General features: G+C 43.2%; 1 protein-coding gene across 2 annotated transcripts in view; it reads right to left on the reverse strand.

The window, feature by feature from the left end:
* Positions 1-23,221, reverse strand: part of PAPPA (pappalysin 1) — a 308,026-nt gene that overhangs the window by 201,136 nt on the left and 83,669 nt on the right. For both annotated transcript variants that reach the window (XM_083161035.1, XM_083161036.1), the window contains exons 3-4: positions 8,408-8,553; positions 6,101-6,400 (exon numbers count right to left, since the gene is read on the reverse strand). In XM_083161035.1, coding sequence (XP_083017161.1) covers positions 6,101-6,400; positions 8,408-8,553 — 446 coding nt within the window. The remainder of the gene's footprint in view (positions 1-6,100; positions 6,401-8,407; positions 8,554-23,221) is intronic.

Raw genomic sequence — 23,221 nt, forward strand, 5'->3', positions numbered from 1 at the left:
GAAAGGTGGCCTAGGGTAGAGCAACAAAGAAAGGTGGCCTAGGTTAGAGCAACAAAGAAAGGTGGCCTAGGTTAGAGTGACAAAGAAAGGTGGCCTAGGGTAGAGTGACAAAGAAAGGTGCCCTAGGGTAGAGCGACAAAGAAAGGTGGCCTAGGTTAGAGTAACAAAGAAAGGTGGCCTAGGGTAGAGTGACAAAAAAAGGTGGCCTAGGGTAGAGCGACAAAGAAAGGTGCCCTAGGGTAGAGCTACAAAGAAAGGTGGACCCGGAGACACATCTATGACGACAAGTCACTAAGAGAACAATGTCGTTATTATATAAATTGAGGTGCTAATTCTGCAGAGGATTTAGATACTGGCACATTTTGTAAATGGATCTAAATGTATACATTCAACTATAGGCAGTGCAGTATACTTCCTTGTGCACCCAGCCGTATCCATACAATTGGTTCGAGAGTCCATCATCAGGACACAAATGCAGTAGCCAATCCCTGCTGCAAGATATCGACCTGACAACACGTGTATTAATGATTCCATCCAAACGTGCGAAACCCACAGTTGTGGCAGCCCTCACAAATCCAGATTCACCACTTACTCGGTTGCATGTAGAGATGCACTTGAAAATGTGTATCCTAAACTCCAGGAAAAATTTTGGCAGCGCCATCCCAAGTAAAGTTGACACATCCCCTAAGTAAAGTTAACCCCTATCTTAAATATGTCCTGGCCACAGACACGGCAGGTTCCGGCAGGTGGTAGCGACGTTACAATAGCCCCGCAGACCCCCGACGCCCACACTTACACAGCACCTCCCCGCCACCGCTGGGTCTGTGGGGCAGGTGTGGTATAACACACCGACAGTCGGAATTCCGACAGTCATTAGCCCGATGTCCGAATCCCGACTGCACAGCGGGCATAGTGCAACGAAGCCCCTTGCGGGCTCGCTGTGCTTGCCACCGTTTTTATTCTCCGTCTATGGGAGTCATGAACCCCCACGAGGGAGCTGTCGGGATTCCGACGTGGGGGTAATGACTGTCGGAATCCCGACTGTTGGTGAGTCGTCCGGCACCCTTGTGTGGCTATGGTTACGCCACTGACCTTGCCTCACAAATGTGCCGAAGCCAGCAACTGAGACGATAAGTATTGCTGGTATCAGTGTTACTGGACGCATGTACAGCTGCTTTTTGGAGCAATGCTGAATCCATACCACAATTTGTTGGATACTAAATCATTGGTCCATCTAGCCCTTGATGACGAATACGACTCTAAAGGTGCCCATACATGAGCCGATTTAGCCCGATTTGGGCCGATTGCGCGGTCCTGTGCGCATCGGACCCAAGCAGGAGGTCTGACCTGCCAGCCGTCCGACCACCCGTCCTAGGACCTCCTACACATGCAGCGGGGGGCGTGCTGCGGGGTCCAGCCAGCTGGTTGGGTGGCGGGAATATCAGCCAATCAGCTTCCGGCCAGTGTTTTCAAATTCAGCAGTGCTTCCCACGCTTCCTGAGGACAAGTCAGACCCACTGTATGGGGGCCTTAAGTGTCGTACACAGGGGTTTAATTATTAAGATGAGAATTCTATTGAAGATGGGATGTTGCTATGGGAAGCTAATCATACAGACAGCATATAAGCTGACAGAACATGCCAGGGAACATTGCTTATAAACCTACAGTACATGTTCTGATGACTTTGAGATCTTTCATTTGAGGAATATAAGAAATATGGGATATTGAGAGAAACGGCAGCTTGGTAAAATGTCTACAGTATGTACATATTGTGCTACAGCAGGGATGGGGAACATTCGACCCTCTCGCTGTTGTTGAACTACACATCCCAGCATGGCTTGCAACAGTTTTAGCATGGGCAAATAGCAAAAATGTAGCAGGGCATGCTGGGATGTGTAGTTCAACAACAGCTGGAGTGCCGAAGGTTCCCCAAGTGTGCTAGTGTAGAACAGGACCTGGAGTTCTTTGGAGCATTTTATGAAATGTTTGTGTTGGTTGATTCTAATTACTTATACAACCTGTGAAAAGGAAAGGGAACTGACTACAAATATGTGTTTTTATGTATCAGAATGTTTTTTATGTATCAGAGTCATTAACGACATTGTCAGAATGTCAACACTTTTCATGTCCACCCTAAAAATTCTGACAAATAAATTTTACTCTAAACCTGACTGTAGAATACCCTTAATACTAATCTGCAGCATAATCCTTACCTTAATTTAAATGGAACCCTAACCTTAAAATCATGTGTCAACATTCTGTTGACATCCACAGATCCACAGTGTTGCCGTTCTGGCAATGTTGACGTTCTGACCATGTGGGGATTATGATGTTGGCATCCCACATGTAAACATGCTGATTGGCGACATGGGCCCTTATTCTGATTGAGACGGATGGCTCCGAATACGGACGGCCGGCCGATGGTTGGTGTTTGCACATGTGCAGAGGCGTATCTGCGCATTTTCAAACGCCGCACACGTACGAACACGGCGTGAGGTCCGTGCAGAAAATGAGCAGGGGTGGAGAGGGGCGTGAAGGGCTGTTTGGACTCATTACCATATGCGTACGCCCCGCGTTTCATGGGCGTTCCCATGAAAATGCTGGGCGTACGTATGGTAATGCGGCCGTGATGCACGTGTGGGGGGCTGACATCAGACATAGCCGGATTTCAGCTGCCCGCCCATATCCCTGCGTTTGCACGGAGAAATGTCCGAGTGGTCTGGAGTACTCGGTGCTGCCTGACCACTCTGTCCAGCATTCGATGGTCGGTGGCGTCATACCGCATTCGGACAGTGTGAGTGATCCATACGGTAGGCGGGGCTAAGAACACTCGGTTCCTGTCCGAAATACGCATCCGTCCGATTCAACTAGAATAAGGGCCATGGCGCCGGGCAGGGGGAAAGCTGCTCAGTGTGTATGCACTGAGAGGCTTTCCCTGCATCAACGCTGTCCATACACGCTGGTTTTCAATCCTAGAGAAGCAATTGTTGCCAAAGGCGCGTATAGGTGCGTATACACCAGACAATTAAAGTCTCCGATATGCACGATAACAATATTGTTAGCGATATCATAGTACATATGGGATATGGTCACTAGGTCAACTCAATTAAGGTCGACATATATTGTGTCTAGAACTCGACAGGGTTTATGTCTGGCTTGAATTCACTATATTGTTAACGATGTGCGTTCCTGCGAGTAATTTCGTTAATGAGGGCCATGTTGTAGAACGCATCATGGCCCCCGCTCCCCCCTACCCCCACCTCTATAGCTGTTTTTCTATGTGAGGATGCCCCTCCTTCCATTACCTCTCTGCAGACGTAAGGTGAGTGGATTCACTTTCTGGAGATGAGCAAAGCAAAATCGTGCAAGAGAGGCTTTGCAAACTGGTGTAGTGCAAACCACCTCAGCCCCTTTGCTGGCTTAAAACGTAGTAACTGTTGTGTTGCTTGGTTCCCTCTCCAACTTTGTTCTAAGTCGTCGCCATCGGGCCTGTGAGCTATTAATACACCAGATGACTAATTAGGCACATGGGGACACTGATCTCATAGAGTGCAGTCCCAAGGTATTATAATTACGTAACCAGTGAACAACAGCGAACGCGGACGACATCATCATTGGTGTTTCTGGCATAAGAGAATTAATCTGGGTCTAGTAAGCGTAAAAAAAAAAAAAAACCACTAAAGTGATTAAAAAAATGACAAAAGTAATATATTTATACAAATGTAACAACGATGGTCAAAAGTGTTTATAGTGTCAAACTGGCTACACTCCTAGAATACACCCACTGAATAGACCACTTTTGCATTTAGCTCCCACTGACCGCCCAGGAACAACCATCATGTTCCCACAACATTTCTGATACCACTCTTCTCCATAATTGTGGCATCTTTGTGCATACACAATGGGCCTTAATATGTATCCCTCGATCACCTGCAGGTTTGCACAGGGGAGCGATGTTTTGATAACGCTCCCTTCTGCGCATGTGCATACGCTTTCTGCAGCTCATCGTCCCGTACGCATCTAATGCCCGGTACACAACAGGACAATGGTGCTCTTGAGCGGGTAGTCACACGAGCTGACGGCGCCGCCGACCCGCTGCGAAAATGCCCCATATGTGATCGCGATCCGATCGCGACCCCCACCCACTACAATGGTCATTTCTGGGATCCTACCTGCAGCAGGTAGGACCTCAGAAAAGACCGACTACCCACGGAGCTGTGCATCGGATCGGGATCCCATCAAAAGGGCAGCAAAATGGCCCAAAATGTGGCCGATTTACATACAATCGGTCGAGATTGTATCTAATTTGGCTCATTTTGGGCCATATCGTCCTGGTGTGTACCATATAACAGTGCGGGTCCGGTACGTGGTGGCAACAGCGAGGGGACGCAACCATGGGAATGTCCATCGTGTTCCCATGAAAACGCTAGGCATTCCCATGGAAATTAGGGTGTCTTAGTTTTGCGTGTACGGTTCAAATCATGGTCGGCAACCATCAAGTGATTTGCCCCCCGCACCCAAGGCTGCAAATGGATGTTTATGTAAAACATCCATTCGCAGCCTTACACGGTAATCGCTGAGCGGGGGGGCGGCCGTGCGAGCGGTGGCCGGTGTTGAATCCACACCCATTTGTTGCGTGTGGACTAGAATATGTTCCAATATATATTGTATGCATCGTAGGTAGTTTTCAAAATATCTATGCATGCGCAGTTGCAAAAAAAACAAAAACACTCAACTAAATTAACACGGCTCTGAAACGGGCCCGTGGCTCTTCACTGTTTCTTGTTACTTGTTTAATTGAAGGCACGATCCAGATGTACATGTGTATTTGTGTAGCAGTGCGGCCAAAGTAATAAAATCCGTTTAACCGCACAGCATTAACACATGTACACAGTCCCCATGTACCCTCACTCTCATGAGTTATTTTACATGTTGTCAACCGCCAATGCTAAATTTACATTGGTAGCTAGCCGTTCTTGGGCTGAGGTGCACCCTGAAACTCCATACCAAAAAATTCAGCTGTCTGTGACAGCCATGGGCTACAGTGAAGGGACAAGGATCTGCCACTTATACTAGCAGGCTGTGACTATTATATGTTTACAGAGAATTACAGTAAATTAAAATGAACAATAGGCAGGCAACTTACAGGTAAGTATAAAGGAGCCAATATTTATCGGAGGAAACCACTGTGTGTGTGTGTGTGTGTGTGTGTGTGGGGGGGGGGGGTGGGGTGGGGTGGGGGGGTTTGATGGCACAACACACAGAGGGGCAGAATAATTAAGTTTGGTGAAGTGATAAAATGTCTGATTTTTATCACCGGCCAATCAGCTCCTTCCTGTGAAGTTACAGGCTTGGTTTGAAAAATGACAGGTGGGAACTGATTGGCCGGTGATAAAAACAAGACACTTTATCACTTCACTGAGCTTAATAAATCTGCCCAGAGAGAGACAAGGTCATGCCACCAAGCCAGGTCCCTGTGACTTTTGGAACTCACCTTGTGATGTCACCACTACCCATAAGGTGAGGACAAAGCTACAGTATTTTTAGAAACCCAGTCCAACCCTCATCCTAACCCGACCCCCAAGTAACTATAATTATAAAGACTCTAAGGAAGATGGAACCAGCTACTGACAGGAGGAATCTACCATATAATCAATTGCAGGAACCTAAGGAGATAATGGAGTCAGCATGAGACCATGTCTGGCATGTTTGTGAGTCCTTAACAGTGCTTGACAGACTGAAGTGACTCTACCAACTACACAGAAGATACTGTATATATGGAATAATCACTCAGTCTAGAAATATGTAAGAATTAATAATAATCAAATATATAATCGGTTTTGAAAGAGATACTAACTGAAATTAACTAGGGCCACAAATCTGCTGAATTGATTATTTGACCCTCAAGGAGAAACAATGCATTATATAAAAGTTATAAACAGCCAGCCACTCAGCTCCTGTCTGACATTTTTCAAACACAGTCTGTGACATGGCAGGTAGGAGCTGATTGGCCGGCTGTTTATCACTCTCCATTTGATCACTTTTAAAGCTTACCCCAGAATATGTTGTCCTTGCAATGATATACTTTGTAGTGCCTTACCTGCGTAGCTCATGTAGTTATTATACGGTGTGTTGACAAATGTTTGAAAGCCACAAGTGTCATTTCCCGGCCCGGGAACGGGATCTCCACATGTTTTATGCTTAGGGGATGGGTTGGTATCCCGACAGAGATCTCCCGTTTCAAAGGAAGGATCTGTTTCCATACATGGGTCACTGCAGGTCTGAATCTCTGAGATGCCACGGAAAACATGGTATAGTCCAAAACTGTGCCCGATCTCGTGGATCATAGTATGTGTGTGACCAGGGACTCCGAAAAATAATGGATTCATAACAATGCCACCTGTAATAGAAAACATGCAACAAAAATTATTCCGAAAAGGCCAAATCAAGTGTGTGTGTTCATATTTGTGTGATGACTGATTCAAAATATACTAGTTGCTAAATAGTTAGATTTAATTAAAGAAATAAATTATATATATATATATATATATATATATATATATATATATATATATATATATATATATATATATATATAAAAGTATAGCAACAATAAAGGAACTGTTACGAGATAATCCGCTCTGCCATAGAACAAAGTTATGGTGGCCAAACACCTGATCCCTCATAAGCTGCATGTGGTCCTTTGACATGTGATGTATCGCATGGAACCCCATCCCCCATCTAAAAAACTAAAACTGATATCTGTATGAGATGTGTTCCTCAGGGAAAATTACTAATATTATATCCATGCTGGTAAAATTCTTATATGGTTTGGCTTCTCAGGGCTTTCCAGAACACCAGAGCACCTGGCAAGAACGTGTGATCTTTCGACTGGTATACTGCAGCTTCCAAGCTCAGGTGGAAATGAGATGGGTGAAATGAAGAGTATTTCGGTGTACTAAATGTCACCGAGCAGTCTGCAGTGGATGACTGACCCAGCAGCTGCAATATGCTTTTTGTTATCACCGGGTCAATCAATAGCAGTCATCTCTAGGCTGAGAGGAGAAGAGGAGCCGTGGGTGGAAGTGCGGGCTGATATCATGGCGTCCGCCATGTCATGACATCACAGACTCCCCCCCCCCCCCGATGGTCTCTTCCCCTCCACAAATCCGACACTGAGCGCATTCTGCGCATACATAGCAGCTGATTGGAACAAATACTCGTCACTGTTTCATACATCTACCCTCATGTCTCTAATGCTGCTATCAGACCGCAAAACTGGCTTTGACCAGGTATTTTAAAACATTTCTAAAAACGGTTCTGCCAGCTAAAACCCCTTTCACACCTCATGTCTTTAAACGGTATTTCAATGCAGTTTTTGTTCCTTCACAACACTGAAACTATTTTAACCCATAGAAATCAGTGGATGAAAAAAATGGGTCTGAAATGGGTAGGACCCTGCTTTATTACCGTTTAGAAATACCAGTTCAATAGAACCGGTAAATTCACTCTGCACCTTTCAGACTGCACAAATTACCGTTTTAAAATGGTAAAAAAAACTGCAAAATAACGGGTAAAAAATGCAGTCTGAAAGGGCCATAAGAAATTATCCATCTTCAGATGACTTTAGTTAATTAGCTTGTACACACTTGACTACATATTCTACTAAACAGAATATTTAAAAGAATAGACATTAAAAAGAATTAGCATTATCTTTAGTGTTTCTTGCAAGAAAGATTATACTAGTCTTGCTATAAATGAAATTGGTAGGTGGGGATATTGTGCTGTTATTTTCCATATGTCAGTAGTTGCCTTCTGCTACCCTGGGTTACCCCAACATTTGTCCAATAATATTAATGTTAATAATATTTCTAACATTGTGTTATATTTTCTACATTAAGTACAGGCGGAGTATTCCTTTTAACGAATGATAAGAGCGACGAAGACCACCCACCTCATTGTTACAGATGTGTGAGTTGACATATTAAGATGTGAAAGAGTGGATAAGTAAACCAGTGGAGTTGGTCGCCATAGCAACTAACCAGCTTCAAGGTAGAAATTGTCAAATTAAGTCTAGAATTTGATAGGTAGAAGCTGGTTGGTTTCTATGGGCAATTTATCCACTGGTCCACGTCTGTAATCTTTCCACAGATGATACATCATGCATCGATGTGCTGAACACACAACAACATGATAAGTGCCAGGAACTTGATCGCACCATTCATCAAACAGAAATGAGGTTATTTTCTCAAATTGAAACTAACATTACGTCACGCAACCAGACATTCCTTTTAAATTGTTTATTACTCTACCCAGCTCAATTTGCAAAAGTAAAAAAAAACTACATTTAAAAAGTTGAATAAATACCAAGTATGTAGACAGTTTTTGGTGATTTAGTACAACATACCAAGATGTGTGAGAACCTCTTTCTCCCAAGGCCATGTGGCTATCCCAGCCAGCTCCTCTTCCGATGAGTTTGCAAAGAATATATTAAGCTGCGTTGACCCAGTCACATTTAGCCGCTGTTTTAGCTCATCCAGATCTAAGTAAGCCCTGCAACATAAACATTAGTGTGATTTAATGACCTTCTCCATAGAAATGAATTTATCAATGTGTCAGTGATAATGACAATCAAATATATACTCTAACCCTTTTAAAAAGAGCTTGTTCCTCGACCTTAGGGAAGGTCATCATTATCATTGCTCAAAGAATCACATCAAAGGCATTACAAATGCTAACATCAAACATCTTTCAGCTGACCCAAATCCAGAGAAGATCCTACCAACAAACGGCTCCGATTAATGTTCAAATACAAGGTCAAAATTCAAAAACGAGCTGGCAGGTGAAAACATTAAAGGAATCATATTAGTCAAATTTACTAAAGGCGTTACAATAAAGGAACTAGATCAGTGAACCTTAAATGGTGGAGAACAACCAAAATATGGATTCCTGTACAACTCTGTTAATAAATACAAATAATAAACTAATTCCTGGCCCCAAGTTGTGTTCTGCAAAAAAAAAAAAATGACAGTACAAAGATATCAAATGTAGTAACCGCAATTTCAATGCGTCATATGACGAATGTGAACCTATAAACCAAGCTTTTTTTTATTTTATTTAAGAGAAATATGTTACATCAGCCCCACCTGCAGTGCACATGGTTTTATCCATTAGAGAGAGAATTCTTTTTTTTGCAAGTCAACCAGAATCAGGCCAATAATCTCTACAAAAACATGTCTGTAAATGTCTGTAAACACAAGATCTGATGCTCTGTGATAAATACTGTAATCTATCTAGAAAGACAGGGGTGAAATAATTTGCTCCTAATACAAAAAGTTTCAAGATCAATTTGTGCATTACATTCTGCCACTGTTAAAGCTCTCAATGTCAATGTAATTGTTCTCTTATTGTCATGCTACAGAGTATACAGATGTGATCACATATACAGAGGGCACATCTGTTTGATCAGATGGCTCCAAAGCGAGCCATGACCAACATGGTAGGTAGACATGAGTCAAGGTGCATGAGGACTTTGTTCAATGTTGATACAGTAGTTCATTTGTCTGTTGTATAGCAACTCTACAACTAGTATACTGTATATTACAATGGTATTGTCACCTATAAGAGTGTACTCATTGAGTGTAACAGCTGATATTTGCAGGATAAATCTGTCATTTTAATTCATATGGACTAGATAAGATCTCCGCTTGGCCACTGTCTGTGAACTTGGTGCTCACAATACCGCTTCAACTTTGTCTTGGCACTCAAGGAGGTCTTGTTCATCAAATACGTAACCGTACTAAAGAATTTCTTCTTTAAATAACCAACATTTATCTTGACTAGCTATCACCCAATATTCATGTAATTTTATGAGTATACTTTTAAGATTGTTAAAATGTCATCTTTTCCTGCAACAATAATCTTATCAAAATAACAAAGAGTGCCCGTAATCCCTGCAACACTTGATCCATGCCTCTTTGCCAAATTTCAGGAGCTGAAGGTATTCCAAAGGAAAGAAAGTTGTACAGAAATAAACCTTTGTGATTTGATTGTTAAATAATCCCTTTATGCATCTTCAATCTTCATTTGTAAATAATCTTGTGCTAAATCTATTTTTGTACAGCTGCTAATCCAGACAGGTCTACAAAGATGTCTTAAATGTTTGGCAGCGGATATTGTACTGTGTTCTGTGCTGGATTCATTGTTGATTTAAAGTCGTATGTGGCTGTTTCTCATAGATGAATGTTCTGTGTTTTACCTTTTTTAAATAGAGGTACTAAAGATGTGTCTCATTCACTCCACATACAGGTGAAAAAAAAAATCCTGAATTTTGGCAGTTCCTCAGCTCTAACTCAACCCATAGTTAAATGGTATATGATGCAGGTCTAAATGCTGTCTTTCACTCCATTCAGTGTTCCTATCTCCTGATTCAGTTGGAGATTTCTCAAACCTTGGAGTGAGGTAAAGTACCAACCAAACAGCATCAATGATAGTATCATAAATTAATGTTGTAAGAACTATAATGTAGTCATAAATTGCAAATCAACTTGAAATTTTCTTAGCACCAACAGCCAAGCAGTGATGATCTTGTTGTAGAAACCAAAAGGACTTGCCCCAACCATCTATCTCCGGATCCAGTTATAGAGAAATCTACATGACATTCTCACATCAAACAGGATACCTAAGATATTATTGAACTTTTAGCAAACAATTAAATTGTCCCGCAACCTTTGTTCACCAATATATTTATATACGGTGTGGGGGACGGCAGTACTCAGAAATAAAGTACACAGCAGGCCAAAGTAAACCAACTTTTTTAAAGCCACAAGGCTTTTTTTATCAAGGTGGCTTTGAAACGTTGGGTTACTTCTGCATTCTGTGTACTTTATTTCTGAGTGCTGCTGTCCCCCACACCATATCCCAGAGTACAGCTGTGTACGGTCACTTAGGGAGAGCACCAGCTTATTGGATTAACATATATATATATATATATGTTTGAGGTATTTGGATCACACAGAAGAACATTTGTGAGATGCAGAACAAGTGAAAATATGTTGGAAGAGCGCCTGACGCCATCTGTCAGCATGGTGGAGGTAATGTAATGGTTTGGGGCTGCCTTGTTGCTGGTAATGTGGGAGATTTGTACAAGGTAAAAGGTATTTTGAATTATGAAGGCTATCACTCTATTTTGCAACGCCATGCCATACCCTGTGGACAGGGCTTGATTGGAGCCAATTTCCTCCTCCAACAGGACAATGACCCAAAGCACACCTCCAAATTATGCAAGAACCACAGTATTTAGGGAAGAAGCAGGCAGCTGGTATTCTGTCTATAATGGAGTGGCCAGCACAGTCACTAGATTTCACCCCCATTGAGGTGTTGTGGGAGCAGCTTGACCGCCAAATGCCTGCAATGCTGTAATTGCTGCAAAAGGAGCATTCTGTGACGAAAGCAAAGTTGAAGAACAAAATTATGGCTTGACTAAATGTTCTATTCATTTTGCAACCCATTTGATAAATAAAAGTCAGTTTTTATGTAAAACACAAAATTGTCTGGGTGACCCCAAACTTTTGAACGGTAGTATATATGTTGTACCAACGTTTTGGGGTCCAGACACCACCTTGACAAAGGGGCGATTGGACCCAATACATTGGTACACATACTGTACATGTTAGTTGTATAATACAGGGTTTTTTTTGTTGTTGTGAAGACTGAATGCCACCTGCCATTACATTATCCACCACAGTCTAACGGAGGGCACTGGAGCAGCTGTGCACGGGGTGGCAGAGTGCCAATCCATACTGCACTACTGTAATTATCAGGGAATAGTTACCAAACAGTAGCCTGACAATTAATACTAAGGTCACTCTAAGGTATAAAGTTATTAACCAAGGGCCCACCACTCCAACAAACTCCCGCCACCAACAACCCCTCGGTAACATGCAAGTGGATGTATCAGAGAACAGCAGCCAAAGGGGACAGAAAACATTCAATGGTCGCCAACCATTAAATGATTTCTCTCCCCTTTGAAAACGTCCCCATAGAACGCCCATTTAACACTGGGATGGTGTCTGCTCCGGCCCGATGTCTTCAAACTCCAACTGCAACATTGCAGTTGAGAGCTGATTGGCTGGTTCCCTCTCCTTTTAATCACTCTCCAAGGCTTAGTATATCTCCGTCATTGTCTCATACCACTAGGATCATGAGCTCAAATCTCAACCAAGGCTCTACATTTGTGGAGTTCCTATATACTCTTTGTGTTTCAGACGGTTTCCTCTGTACTCTGTCCTCCCTAAATTCAAAGTCGAATCGCTAGGTTACAGTGGGGCAGATGTATTAAGCCTGTAGAAGAGATAAACTGGAGATAAAGTGGAGATAAAGCACAGCCAATCAACTCCCAACTGTCATTTTCAAACACAGTTCATCGGCTGGTGCTTTATCTCCTTTCACTTTATCTCCACTTTATCTCCAGTTTATCTCTTCTCCAGGCTTAATACATCTGCCTCAATGACAAGGTCTGATATGAATGACAAGTACTGTATTCTCTGTACCGAGCTGCATAATTAGTGACATAATATAAACATACAATAATTGTAGTTTATGTTAGTTAATCTTAATTAAGGAAATACAGGTCGGCCAAAACTGTTTTTTTCAGAAAATTGGGTGACTCTACCGGCGGCGCAACCTAACATGCACACTGTAAAAACCGCTTGGAGAGCGGCTAACTTCAGCTGGGTAGTAAACAACGGGTAATGTGATTTTCTGTAAAATAGTTTTCAGATTATAAGCACTCATATTTGTCATTATAAAGAACCAGATGGTATTAATATACCGCTTATAGAGCACATTACAACCTTGGTCTTATATGATTTATGATTTTGACGATAAACAAAATATGTGGCAAGATTATAAATCAGTTAACCATGAGCCTGAAATGTTAAATGTTTGTCACATTTGTGCAAGACCAGAACACTTCCTGAGCATCATTATTTTTACAACACGCATTTATATAGCACTCGGGAGAATGGATGGCGTCACGGATGACTCTTTCATTGGACAACATGCGGCAAATCCTTGCATCTCCTCCACAGCCTGGGACTCAATGATGCAAGATGGTATATGCCGTGTAGATTGCACAAACTATTCCATTTATTCTACGGCTAAATATGAGTTTGTATAATATTTACATGTTTAAAGAATGCACTGTATGAATTTGTCAAAACTGGTGTGAAAATTGACAAGTAAACATTTTTATTCATCATAATGACCTGTAATGTTTACATTATATAGGAAATAGAAACTTTAAAAAAAAAAAAAAAAAAATTGCCAGTGGCTCTTACATTTGTTATATAAATTCAACTTTTTTTATTTGAATTTATATAACAAATGTAAGAGTCACTGGCAATTTTTTTTGGCAGCTATTTTGCACCATCTCTCACAGAGATGTTGTTACTCAAAGGGTTAATATTTGTATTTATTCCCAGCATCAATGGAATTTAAAAGAGCAAAGACCAAAGATTATTGGTGGTATTTATTCCTCTACTGCGTAAAATACATTTTCAATTGCCATTTATCATAGTGATAGAAACGCTGATCACCACAATGGGTTGGAAATTAAATGCCATCATTATATCAATAATCATCATGAAAATGTAATTGAGAATATTGTTGAACGGGATATATTTAGAGTACAGAAGTTCTGGAAGACCAGCAGTGACTTACCTGCACTAAGTGGCTGCTGTAGCATCTACAAGCTCCCGGGGGGAATGTGTGTCTGTCACTTCCAGGTCAGACCTCCAATCCCTAACAGGTAAATTTACTAAATTCTCAAAATATAAGTGACGTTGCTTATAGCGGATCAGATTCTGGGCGGTATTCAATCCCCTGCCGCTATTTCCGATGGTGGAAATAGCCGCGTCCGCCTATTCAATGCTGTCTTTCCCGATAGCATTGAGCAGGTATCTCGGCAAAACAAGCCCGACTTTAAAAGCAGGCCGAGTTTTCAAATTCACGATAGTGATACATGTATTGAATAAAATATATCCCTTCTCTATAAACATTTGTTTAAGACATAATTGAGCAGTACTTTAGGAAATGTAAGCATTGTAAGTAATGAAGCAAGTGGCTTCAGAAATGAAGTAATGTGTTTATTCTTTCAACCGGGCATGTACCATATATATCAGAGGACCCCGAGTGGGATTCTATAAGGTCAAAAGTGCTTAAAGCAGACAAGCAGACTAATTTGAGGCTGATTCTGAGTTACATGCATATAGGCTGTAGTCATGAGTGATAGAGTTAGGGGGGGGGTATTCAATTATGTAGGAATTTTTCGGCTATTTTATATGCCCCGATGCAGTTTTAAAACACGTGAATTGGCAAATAATTCAACGATCCTTGTGTTTTCCGATGTGCCAATTTCTCTGTCAGTCCTAAAATCCACACTTTAATTGAATAGGTTGCATGTACATTTTACTGAAAACCATTGAAAAGTGGGGATTTTTCAACTGTCAGAAAAATCGTCACTAAGCGAATACCCCACTACATTCATTTGGATTTGTGGGAGGAAACTGGAGTACCCGGAGTAAACCCACGCAAGCACGGGGAGACTAAACAAACTCCGCACAGTTAGGGCCATAGTGGGGATCGAACCCATCACCTCAGCGCTGTGAGGTAGTTATGCTAACCGTTACACCATCCGTGCTGCCCACTACTAGGTGCAAGAGATGTCTGAAATGTCTTTCTTTCACTGTATGCAGAGGTTAAATGGAGAGAAATGGGGTGGAACTGAGAACGGGCGGTTGAAGAAGTTCAACCTCAACCTCGGCCTTTTGCTCATTCTAGCAGAAAGGCATTATATAATTTGCAGGGGTGCCAAACACCCTACCACTGGCCCATGTCCTGCTTAATCAGGAGAGAGAGGGGGGAAATTAGGTGACAGAGGGAAATGAGTTCCCCCACCTCTCCAATTCCACTTTAATGACTGTATGCATGATTCGAAATTGACACCTACGACACTCCCATAGTAGTCTTACAAGTCAGAGTTGTTATGTACTTTGCTGTTTAGTTCTTATCCTGGAGAAAAAACACAAATGGACTGTGGCTGACGGCGATAATGTGGGAGCGCGCATCAGCGCTCGCCGCTCATCACTGGGGCAAACACACTGGGCCTTATTCTGGTTGACTCGCTCGGATGCAAATTTTAATCCTTGCTAGTCCCTTGCAAATGATTAGCCGGCGCCCCCCATGGGAACCTCTCCCATCTTTCCATGGTCGCCAAGACCATCGAGTTTTCATGGGAATGGCCATGAAATATGCTAATGGCCCTGGCCGGCACCCCACGCCCCTCTTCAGCCTCCTGCTCACAAGGCTGGGAGCGTGCATTGGGCGATCACACTTTTTGCCGAGTTTGCACGCACCCAGCGTATACACATGTGCAGAAATGCTGCTGCGCAACCGCAAAACATCGGTCCCCTTGCGAACTCACGGCCGAGTCAACCAGAACAAGACCCACTGTGCGCTTTTCAACGACATTCAGCTCACAATCACCCAGTGTATATGGGCCTTAAGATAGGCATATGCAAAAATGCCCTGTATGCCAACTCTCACTACGTGACGAAAGACCCGCACAACTCAAAATAAGCCCCTTTTTGTATTTTATTTGTACAGGAGGTGCCATTTCTCTGGTCATTAAGGCCCTTATTCTGATCGGTGCGGATATATCCGCGTGCGTTCTGCCCGCCGATGTTTTGGTGTCTGCGCATGTGCAGAGGCGTCTCTGCGCATGTGCGAGCGGGGCGTACGGCCAAATCCCGCATGATATGTGAACACTCCGAACATGGGGTGGAGAGGGGCGTGAAGGGCTATTTGGGCTCATTACCATATGCATACGCCCCGCGTTTCATGGGCGTTCCCATGAAAACGCTGGGCGTACGTATGGTAATGCGGCCGTGACGCACGTGTAGGGGGCGGACATATGACATTGCCGGATGTCAGCTGCCCGCCCAGATCCCTGCTTTTGCACGGAAAAATGTCCGTGTGGTCTGAGGTTGCGGGTGCTGGTGGAGCACTCGGTCCTGCATTCGATGGTCTGCGACCATCGAATGATGGGGGAGGTTCCCTTAGATGGAGGAGGCGTATTCCGTGAAAAATACACGTGCGGTCAGTTCGGACAGCTTCTTACCGCATACGGACCGAGTTGGCGATCCGTATGGAAGGCGGGGTTTCACACGCACGGTCCTGGCCGCATAATCGGCTCCGGCCGCACCGATCAGAATAAGGGCCTAAGTGAACCCAAGAGAGCAGTAGGAATATACAAATGCATTTGCAGCGAGCTGTCTAATACCGAGACCCTTCTTGCCTGTCGCATGTTTGCAAGTTTTATTATTTTGCAATAAATGTTATCTTAAATACCCATAATGGTATATGTAAAGGATGCTTCATTTATTTATGCAAAGTTTTACAACAAATCTATTTGTTCTGTAAATGCTCCAGTCAAAAGGACAAAAAACATCATTGCTTTTTAGAGTAAAATCCTCCCTTTAATTTGGCCCTTTCTTAATTAATAAATAATGTAATTATTACAGATTAGCATACATATAAGCATTGATAGCAACCTTACACAAGGGTTTCCGTATTCCTATAGTTCCTACACTACCATGATCTTCCAGACACTCCCGTCTTATTTTATGACAACCGTAAACTTCACTCACCCGTAGCATCTCGTTAAAGTTGAAACGGTCATTTCTGGGTGTGTCAGGATTTGTATCTTATGCATTAATGTGTTACCCTAATAAGCATTTACAGATTTTTCGAATGTATAAAAGCCAGGCAAGGAGCACAGTGCCACCCAGGCGGGTGAGCTGGTTGTGATGTGTCTCCTGTTGTACTCTATCTGACGGGTATATTTTCCAAAGTGTGACATATTCTGCAGACTTAGCGCCAGTGGGGTATATTTAATGCTTTCTGCGAGCAGGGTCAGTATTTAACTGACCCCCCCTGCATACGCTGTTTCCCCCTCGCTCTGTTTCTGGAGCGAGGGGGAAACGGCGTAAGCGGGCGATGAAACAGCGAGATTCGTGGCTAAATGCAGCGGGCTCCCTGCATTAGCCGTGAGAATCGCTGTTTGGGGGAATCCTCGCTGTCCTCTGACAGCAAGGATTTCCCTGCTGTGTTGAATAGGGTGAGCGGCCGGCACGGGGGTTAAACAGTGAGGATCGCTTGCTTTCTGTTATCCCTGCCGTTTAACCCCCTCACTGGCCGCAATGAATACACCCAAATGTGTGAACTCACCTTTTGATTGGTTCCAGTGCCCAAAGTTGCAGCACACATGGTCCATCACTTAACCTGATAGGGGATTCTGCAATCCCGGATCACGGCTGTCGGCCCGTCCCAACAGCCGTGATCCTGGCCTGTTTGCATTTTGCACAACAACAAATCGGCAGGCGGGATTCAATGTTCCGCCTGCCGATCAGCGAAAAGAGGGCGTGTCCACATAAACGGCCATGGATTGTCCAGATACAGCCGTGATCGCGACACTCCACGGATATTCTCGGCAGAGCGGGCCTGACAGCTTTTAAAGTCGGGCCCGTTCTGCCCTTATGCTTCTTCAATACTGTCGGGAAAGGCAACATTGAATAGGCACCCGCTCCTTTATTTCCCCGTCGGAAATAGCGGCGGAGGATTGCATATCCCCCATAGCCTCTCTCACAGATACCATAGTATCTATAAAGCAGGCTAAGAACATTCAGTCAAAATTCCATTTCTAAATGCTTCTCTTCATACTTTGTGGGGCCCAGTTTCTCAGAAGGGGGCCGGAGTTGAGCTGGACGTGTACCAGATTCTTCTCGCCTTCCCATGAGTACACCCCAATGGAAAACATACTTGTATTTCTCTCTCGTTGTGTTTCTGCTGCCTGGTTTAGTCAGTTTCTTGCAAATATTTTTCAGCGGTGTCCCTGGTGGCTTTCTCCACTGAAGCTTTCCTTGCTATAAAAACAATATGCTGCACATTGGCCCCTGACCTAGAACAAAGAGTATGTCCATTGTCACATTCATCAACATTTTGTCGAAAATCACAACACTATCCGCATGTTCCCTGAGTGATGTTATCTGTAGTCAGACACAAAAACCTCAATGTAGGTTTCCACATGAAGGCAAAGATAAGTAACGCAAGCACTAGTCGCTGGCTATAATCTTAGTTATTACCAATTTTATAAGAAACAGTATTTTCAATATGTGAAATATTGCATAACATATTTCATCATCCTTGTTTACTGATTTTTACATTACAAATAGCAATATGCAAAAAGTTGGGATACACTTAATGAAAACTGAGTTAACAGGCTGATTCCGAGATTCTTTAAACTCAGATTACGATTTGCTTTTACAGAAAATGGTGTTATGCGCTATGCGTCCGATGCGGAGTTTAATACTCATACCTTCAGTGTTTTTGGACTGCACGGGTGACATTTCATGAGATGCAAAAATTTGATTTTTGCGATTCTTCGCCAAAAAACGTCCGAAATCGCACTTTTCCCCGAATTCGCATATTTAATGAAATGCGAAAAATGGCAAAAACCGCAGATTTTGCCGCGAAAGCACACATTCTGAAAATGCGATTTTTAGTCGCACCGGAACTCGCATCCAGATGTTTTACCATTGAAAAGTATACAATTTGCATATTTAATGAGATGCGAAATCGGGAAAATGTGTCTAAAATTCGCCATAGACAGTATGTAGGCCAGGTTCTGACAGGTGAATTGGCATGAACCCTGCACAGATCATTGAGATCTGTGCGTGATCCTGTCTTAAAAAATGTGTAAAAGTTTTGTTTTTTGAACATAAATTCGCACATTTTCATGCCAAAATATCGCACATTTTCATGCCAAAATATCGCACATTTTCATGTCTAAAATTCGCACATTATCGCAATTATTAGCACTTTTTTACCCAGAATACGCACCTCATTAAATATGTGAATTCGCTGCAAAAAGTGCGATAATTCGAACAGCTGACAGCAGAAGAGGTGAGCAGGCTGTCAGCCCGGAGGGGGCTAGATGTGGCTGGAAAAGCTGACACGCTGCTCAACTTAGAACAGCGTGTCAGCCTGCTCATCTACTCTGCTGAGTGGCATGTCAGTTTTTACAGCCCCCTGGGCAATGAGCACCAAATATCCCCTGGACAATCAGCATGAATTGCCCCTGGGCAACAAGCATAAAATGCCCCCCTGAGCAAACAGCATGCAAACACAAAGCCAACCCCCCCCCCCCCCCCCCCCAGTGGTGGCAACAAGCATGTAGCATATGACATCTGGCAACAAGCATGTAGGTAAGCAGCACTTATGTGGCATAATTTGTAATGGGCATTACGGTGTGTGGCATAATGTGTACTGGGCATAACAGTGTGTGCTATAATGTGTATTGGGCATAACTGTGTGTGCTATAATGTGTACTGGACATAATGGTGTTTGGTATAATATGTATTGGGCCTTACGGTGTGTGGCGTAATGTGTAAGTGGCATTACGGTGTGTGGTGTAATGTGAATTGGTACTATTATGTGGCCACACCCCTTCCCCACAAAGCCATGCCCTAATTTTTTGGCACGCGCCTTCACCGTGCACTGTCCCTTTTCTAATATATATACGTATCTTGCTTTATGCGAGTGGGCCAATTGTTACTTCCCCCTGACCCACATGTGCCCAATAGCTCACCTCACAGCCAGGAGGAGTGTTCTCTAGTCAGACTCTTGCAGAGCAGAAAGAGCGTGACAGAGGTATCGCGGGATTTCGTGAGGCGGTGGAGCGGCATTGTTTTCCCAACAAAGCTCAATATATACATTGGAGAAGACGTAAAAGCACAAGCAGCACGTCGGTAAGTGTAAGTACATCCCACCCATAATGCCCGGTGGGGGCAGCTCCATCGCTGTAGGGCAGTGGTTCTCAAACTTGGTCCTTAGGGCCCCACACAGTTCATGTTTTCTAGGTCACCCGACAGGTGCACTCATTACTCATTGCATTTTAAAAGAGCCACAGGTGGAGTTAATTATTTCACTTGTTTCTGTGAGGAGACCTGCAAAACATGCACTGTGTGGGGTCCTGAGAACTGACTTTGAGAACCTGTGCTGTAGTAGGGTGATTAGAATAGTACCGCGCAGCCTGGTAATTCATCCTTAGGATGAATCAGGAAGTATTATTTTTCTCGGTGCCGGTAGCCCCACCCTGCAATGTGATGTCATGAATGATGTCACATGTTGACGGTAAGCCAGCACACGAAGGAAAATCACCCTGCTCCAGCACTGAAACTAGGCATATGAACAGGGGTGGAGGCACCACAAAGATATGTTACGCATTTATTTGTAGTTGGAGTAAGAATCTATGAATAGAAGTGAAATGATATCAGCCAATTCATCCTGCTGTGTGGTATGACTTGGAACACTTAAGGTCAAATCAGGGGCACAAGCATGTAACATTTTGCAATAATACACAGAATGATTGGAATATTGACTGGAAAACTTTGCTGATCTTCAAATACAACAGGAAGGAGAATAACCCTGTGTCTTCTATTGTGCAGAGAACTGCGGGACAGACATATTCCATCATAACATTGACAGTAATTGATCATTAACACGGCTGTTGTTGTTGTTGTTCTCTTAGTAAAGCTCAGCTTAATTACAAAAACATTTTACGATTAAGGAAATTGCACTCACGCAAGGATACAATTAATAGAAAATGTGTAAACAAAATCAGCGAATGCCGTTAACAGTTTTTGTGTAATTGTGTACTAAGAAAAAAAAATTATATGTTGTCGGAACTGAAACATTGGCATCGTGGATATGGAAGAGAGCATGTATAAGAGATATCTGAATTTAAAAAAGCGATTGAAAAGGGGTGTGGGACAACGGGTGGACAGCAAAAAGATCGACACCATTAGGTCAACATGGATTGAGGTCGACATGCAATAAGGTCGACATGCAAGAAGGTCAACATGACTGTAGGTCGACATGTCATTAGGTCGACACAAGCATTCGGTCAATATGGGGAAGGTCGAAATGGGGGTTTTAAAAAAAATTTTTTTACGAATGTCAACACAGTCCACATGGACACTAAAACGTAGCTACACTCGGGCACTGGGCCTCGTTACGCTGCGCACACTATTTTATTCTCCCACCACGCCCTAGTGGATGGTAGGGCATGAAATACCGCCTGTCGGCACATGTCGGCTCCGAAAAAAGTGAAATACCCCATGTCCACCTTTTGACTGTCGACTTTCCCCCAAGTCGACCTAATGACATGTCGATTTAAACCCATGTGGACCTACAGTCATGTCAACCTTCTTGCATGTCGACCTTAATGCATGTCGACCTTAGTGCATGTCGACCTAATGGCTGTCAACCTTTTTGCTGTCTAATCGTTGCCTAGATGTATTCAGTATGAAATCCCGATGGTCAAAATCCCGACAGGGTCAAAATCCCGAATGGGTCAAAATCCTGACAAGGACAAAATCCTGACAAGGACAAAATCCTGACAAGGACAAAATCCTGACATTTAAAATCCCGACAAGGTGAAAATACCGACATATAGAATGTACAGGAGAAACAGTCAACATGACTTTCGGTCGACAGGTCGCGAGGTCAACATGGGTTTTTTCACAGTTTTTTACCCGAATGTCGACACAGTTGACATAGACACAGTTGGAAGTCAACCGCAGCACCTTGCTTCGCTCGCGATGCTTCGGGCACGGAGCCTCGCTGCGCTCGGCACACTATTTTATTCTCCCACCACGCCCTAGTGGATGGCAGGGCATGAAATACCACGTCGGCACATGTCGGGTCAAAAAACAGTGAAAAAACCCATGTCGACATCGCGACCTGTCGACCAAAAGTCATGTTGACTGTTTCTCCTGTACATTCTATATGTCGGTATTTTCACCTTGTCGGGATTTTGAATGTCGGAATTTTGTCCTTGTCGGGATTTTAAATGTTGGGATTTTGTCCTTGTCGGTATTTTGACCCATTCAGGATTTTGACCCTGTCGGGATTTTACCCCTGTCGGGATTTTGACTGCATCCCGTCTAGATACCACTGAAAAATGTACAGCTGAAGAATGCTGAATGGGTAGATCTAGAACTTTGATTGGCTGAAGGATATGGCTTTTCCCATACATTTCAGCTTGCTGTGATAAACTGTTTTCCTTTGCTTACCTCCTAAAGCCGGGAACTAGCCAGGAAATGCCGTCTGATTATCATTATTCTGTGATTTTAAAGAAAAACACAAGTCTGTCTTGATATATGTTGTTTTAATACTAGGAGGCCCTACAATGGTGATTCCCCTTTCAAACTTCCCCCCCAGGCGAAACTTATCATCAGCAACTGAGGGTCGAGTGTTTGGAGTGTAAAAATAATTTTGAGTTAGTGCTCAGTGGAACACACAGGTCTGAATTATGTAACCTTTCACCAATGAGATGGAGTGTTACAGAAGATTGATGTTTTTTATGCATGCTGAAATGCCAAACTGTGATCATTATATGAGAGTGCAATAATGCAAAAAGGCAAACATTGATTTCTTTGCAAAGAGATGTCAGTTTGGTTGTCTAATATGCTTGCCCCTTAAAAAACCGGGCATGATTAAAGGTGCCCATACACTTATGCGCCTTCTCCGAGGAAAGGAGTCACAAAACATCTTGGCTGAACTGCCCGGCACCTTCCCGGGCATCAGGACAATTGGGGTTATTTTGGTTCACTCCTTCTGACAAATTCCTTCTTAGATGGACAAAACCACGTGCACTGCAGGTGGGGCAGATGTAACTTGTGCAGAGAGAATTAGATTTGGGTGGGGTTTTACTTCAAAGTGAGATCTGTATTGCAGTGTAAGAATAAAGCAGTCAGTATTTACCCTGCACAGAAACAAAATAACTCACCCAAATCTAATTCTCTCTGCACATTTTACATCTGCCCCACCTGCAGTGCACATGGTTTTGTCCATCTAAGAAGGAATTTGTCAGAAAGAGTGAACCAAAATAACCCCCAATATGCATTGCAATTCTGACTATATAGTTAAAATTGACAGTGCAAATTGTGCACAGCATAAGGCGCCATCGGAACTGAAGGTGACCCGATGCCGGGTCTTGGACATCACACACAGATCTGAGATACTGGCAGGGGGTGTCTTTTCCCTTAGCATATTTTTACACAGAATCAGGTCCAGTGTGTAATTAAGTCCACAAAAA

The sequence above is a fragment of the Crinia signifera genome, chromosome 9 (assembly GCF_055691185.1).
Source record: "Crinia signifera chromosome 9, ASM5569118v1, whole genome shotgun sequence".
Classification (NCBI taxonomy): Eukaryota; Metazoa; Chordata; class Amphibia; order Anura; family Myobatrachidae; genus Crinia; species Crinia signifera.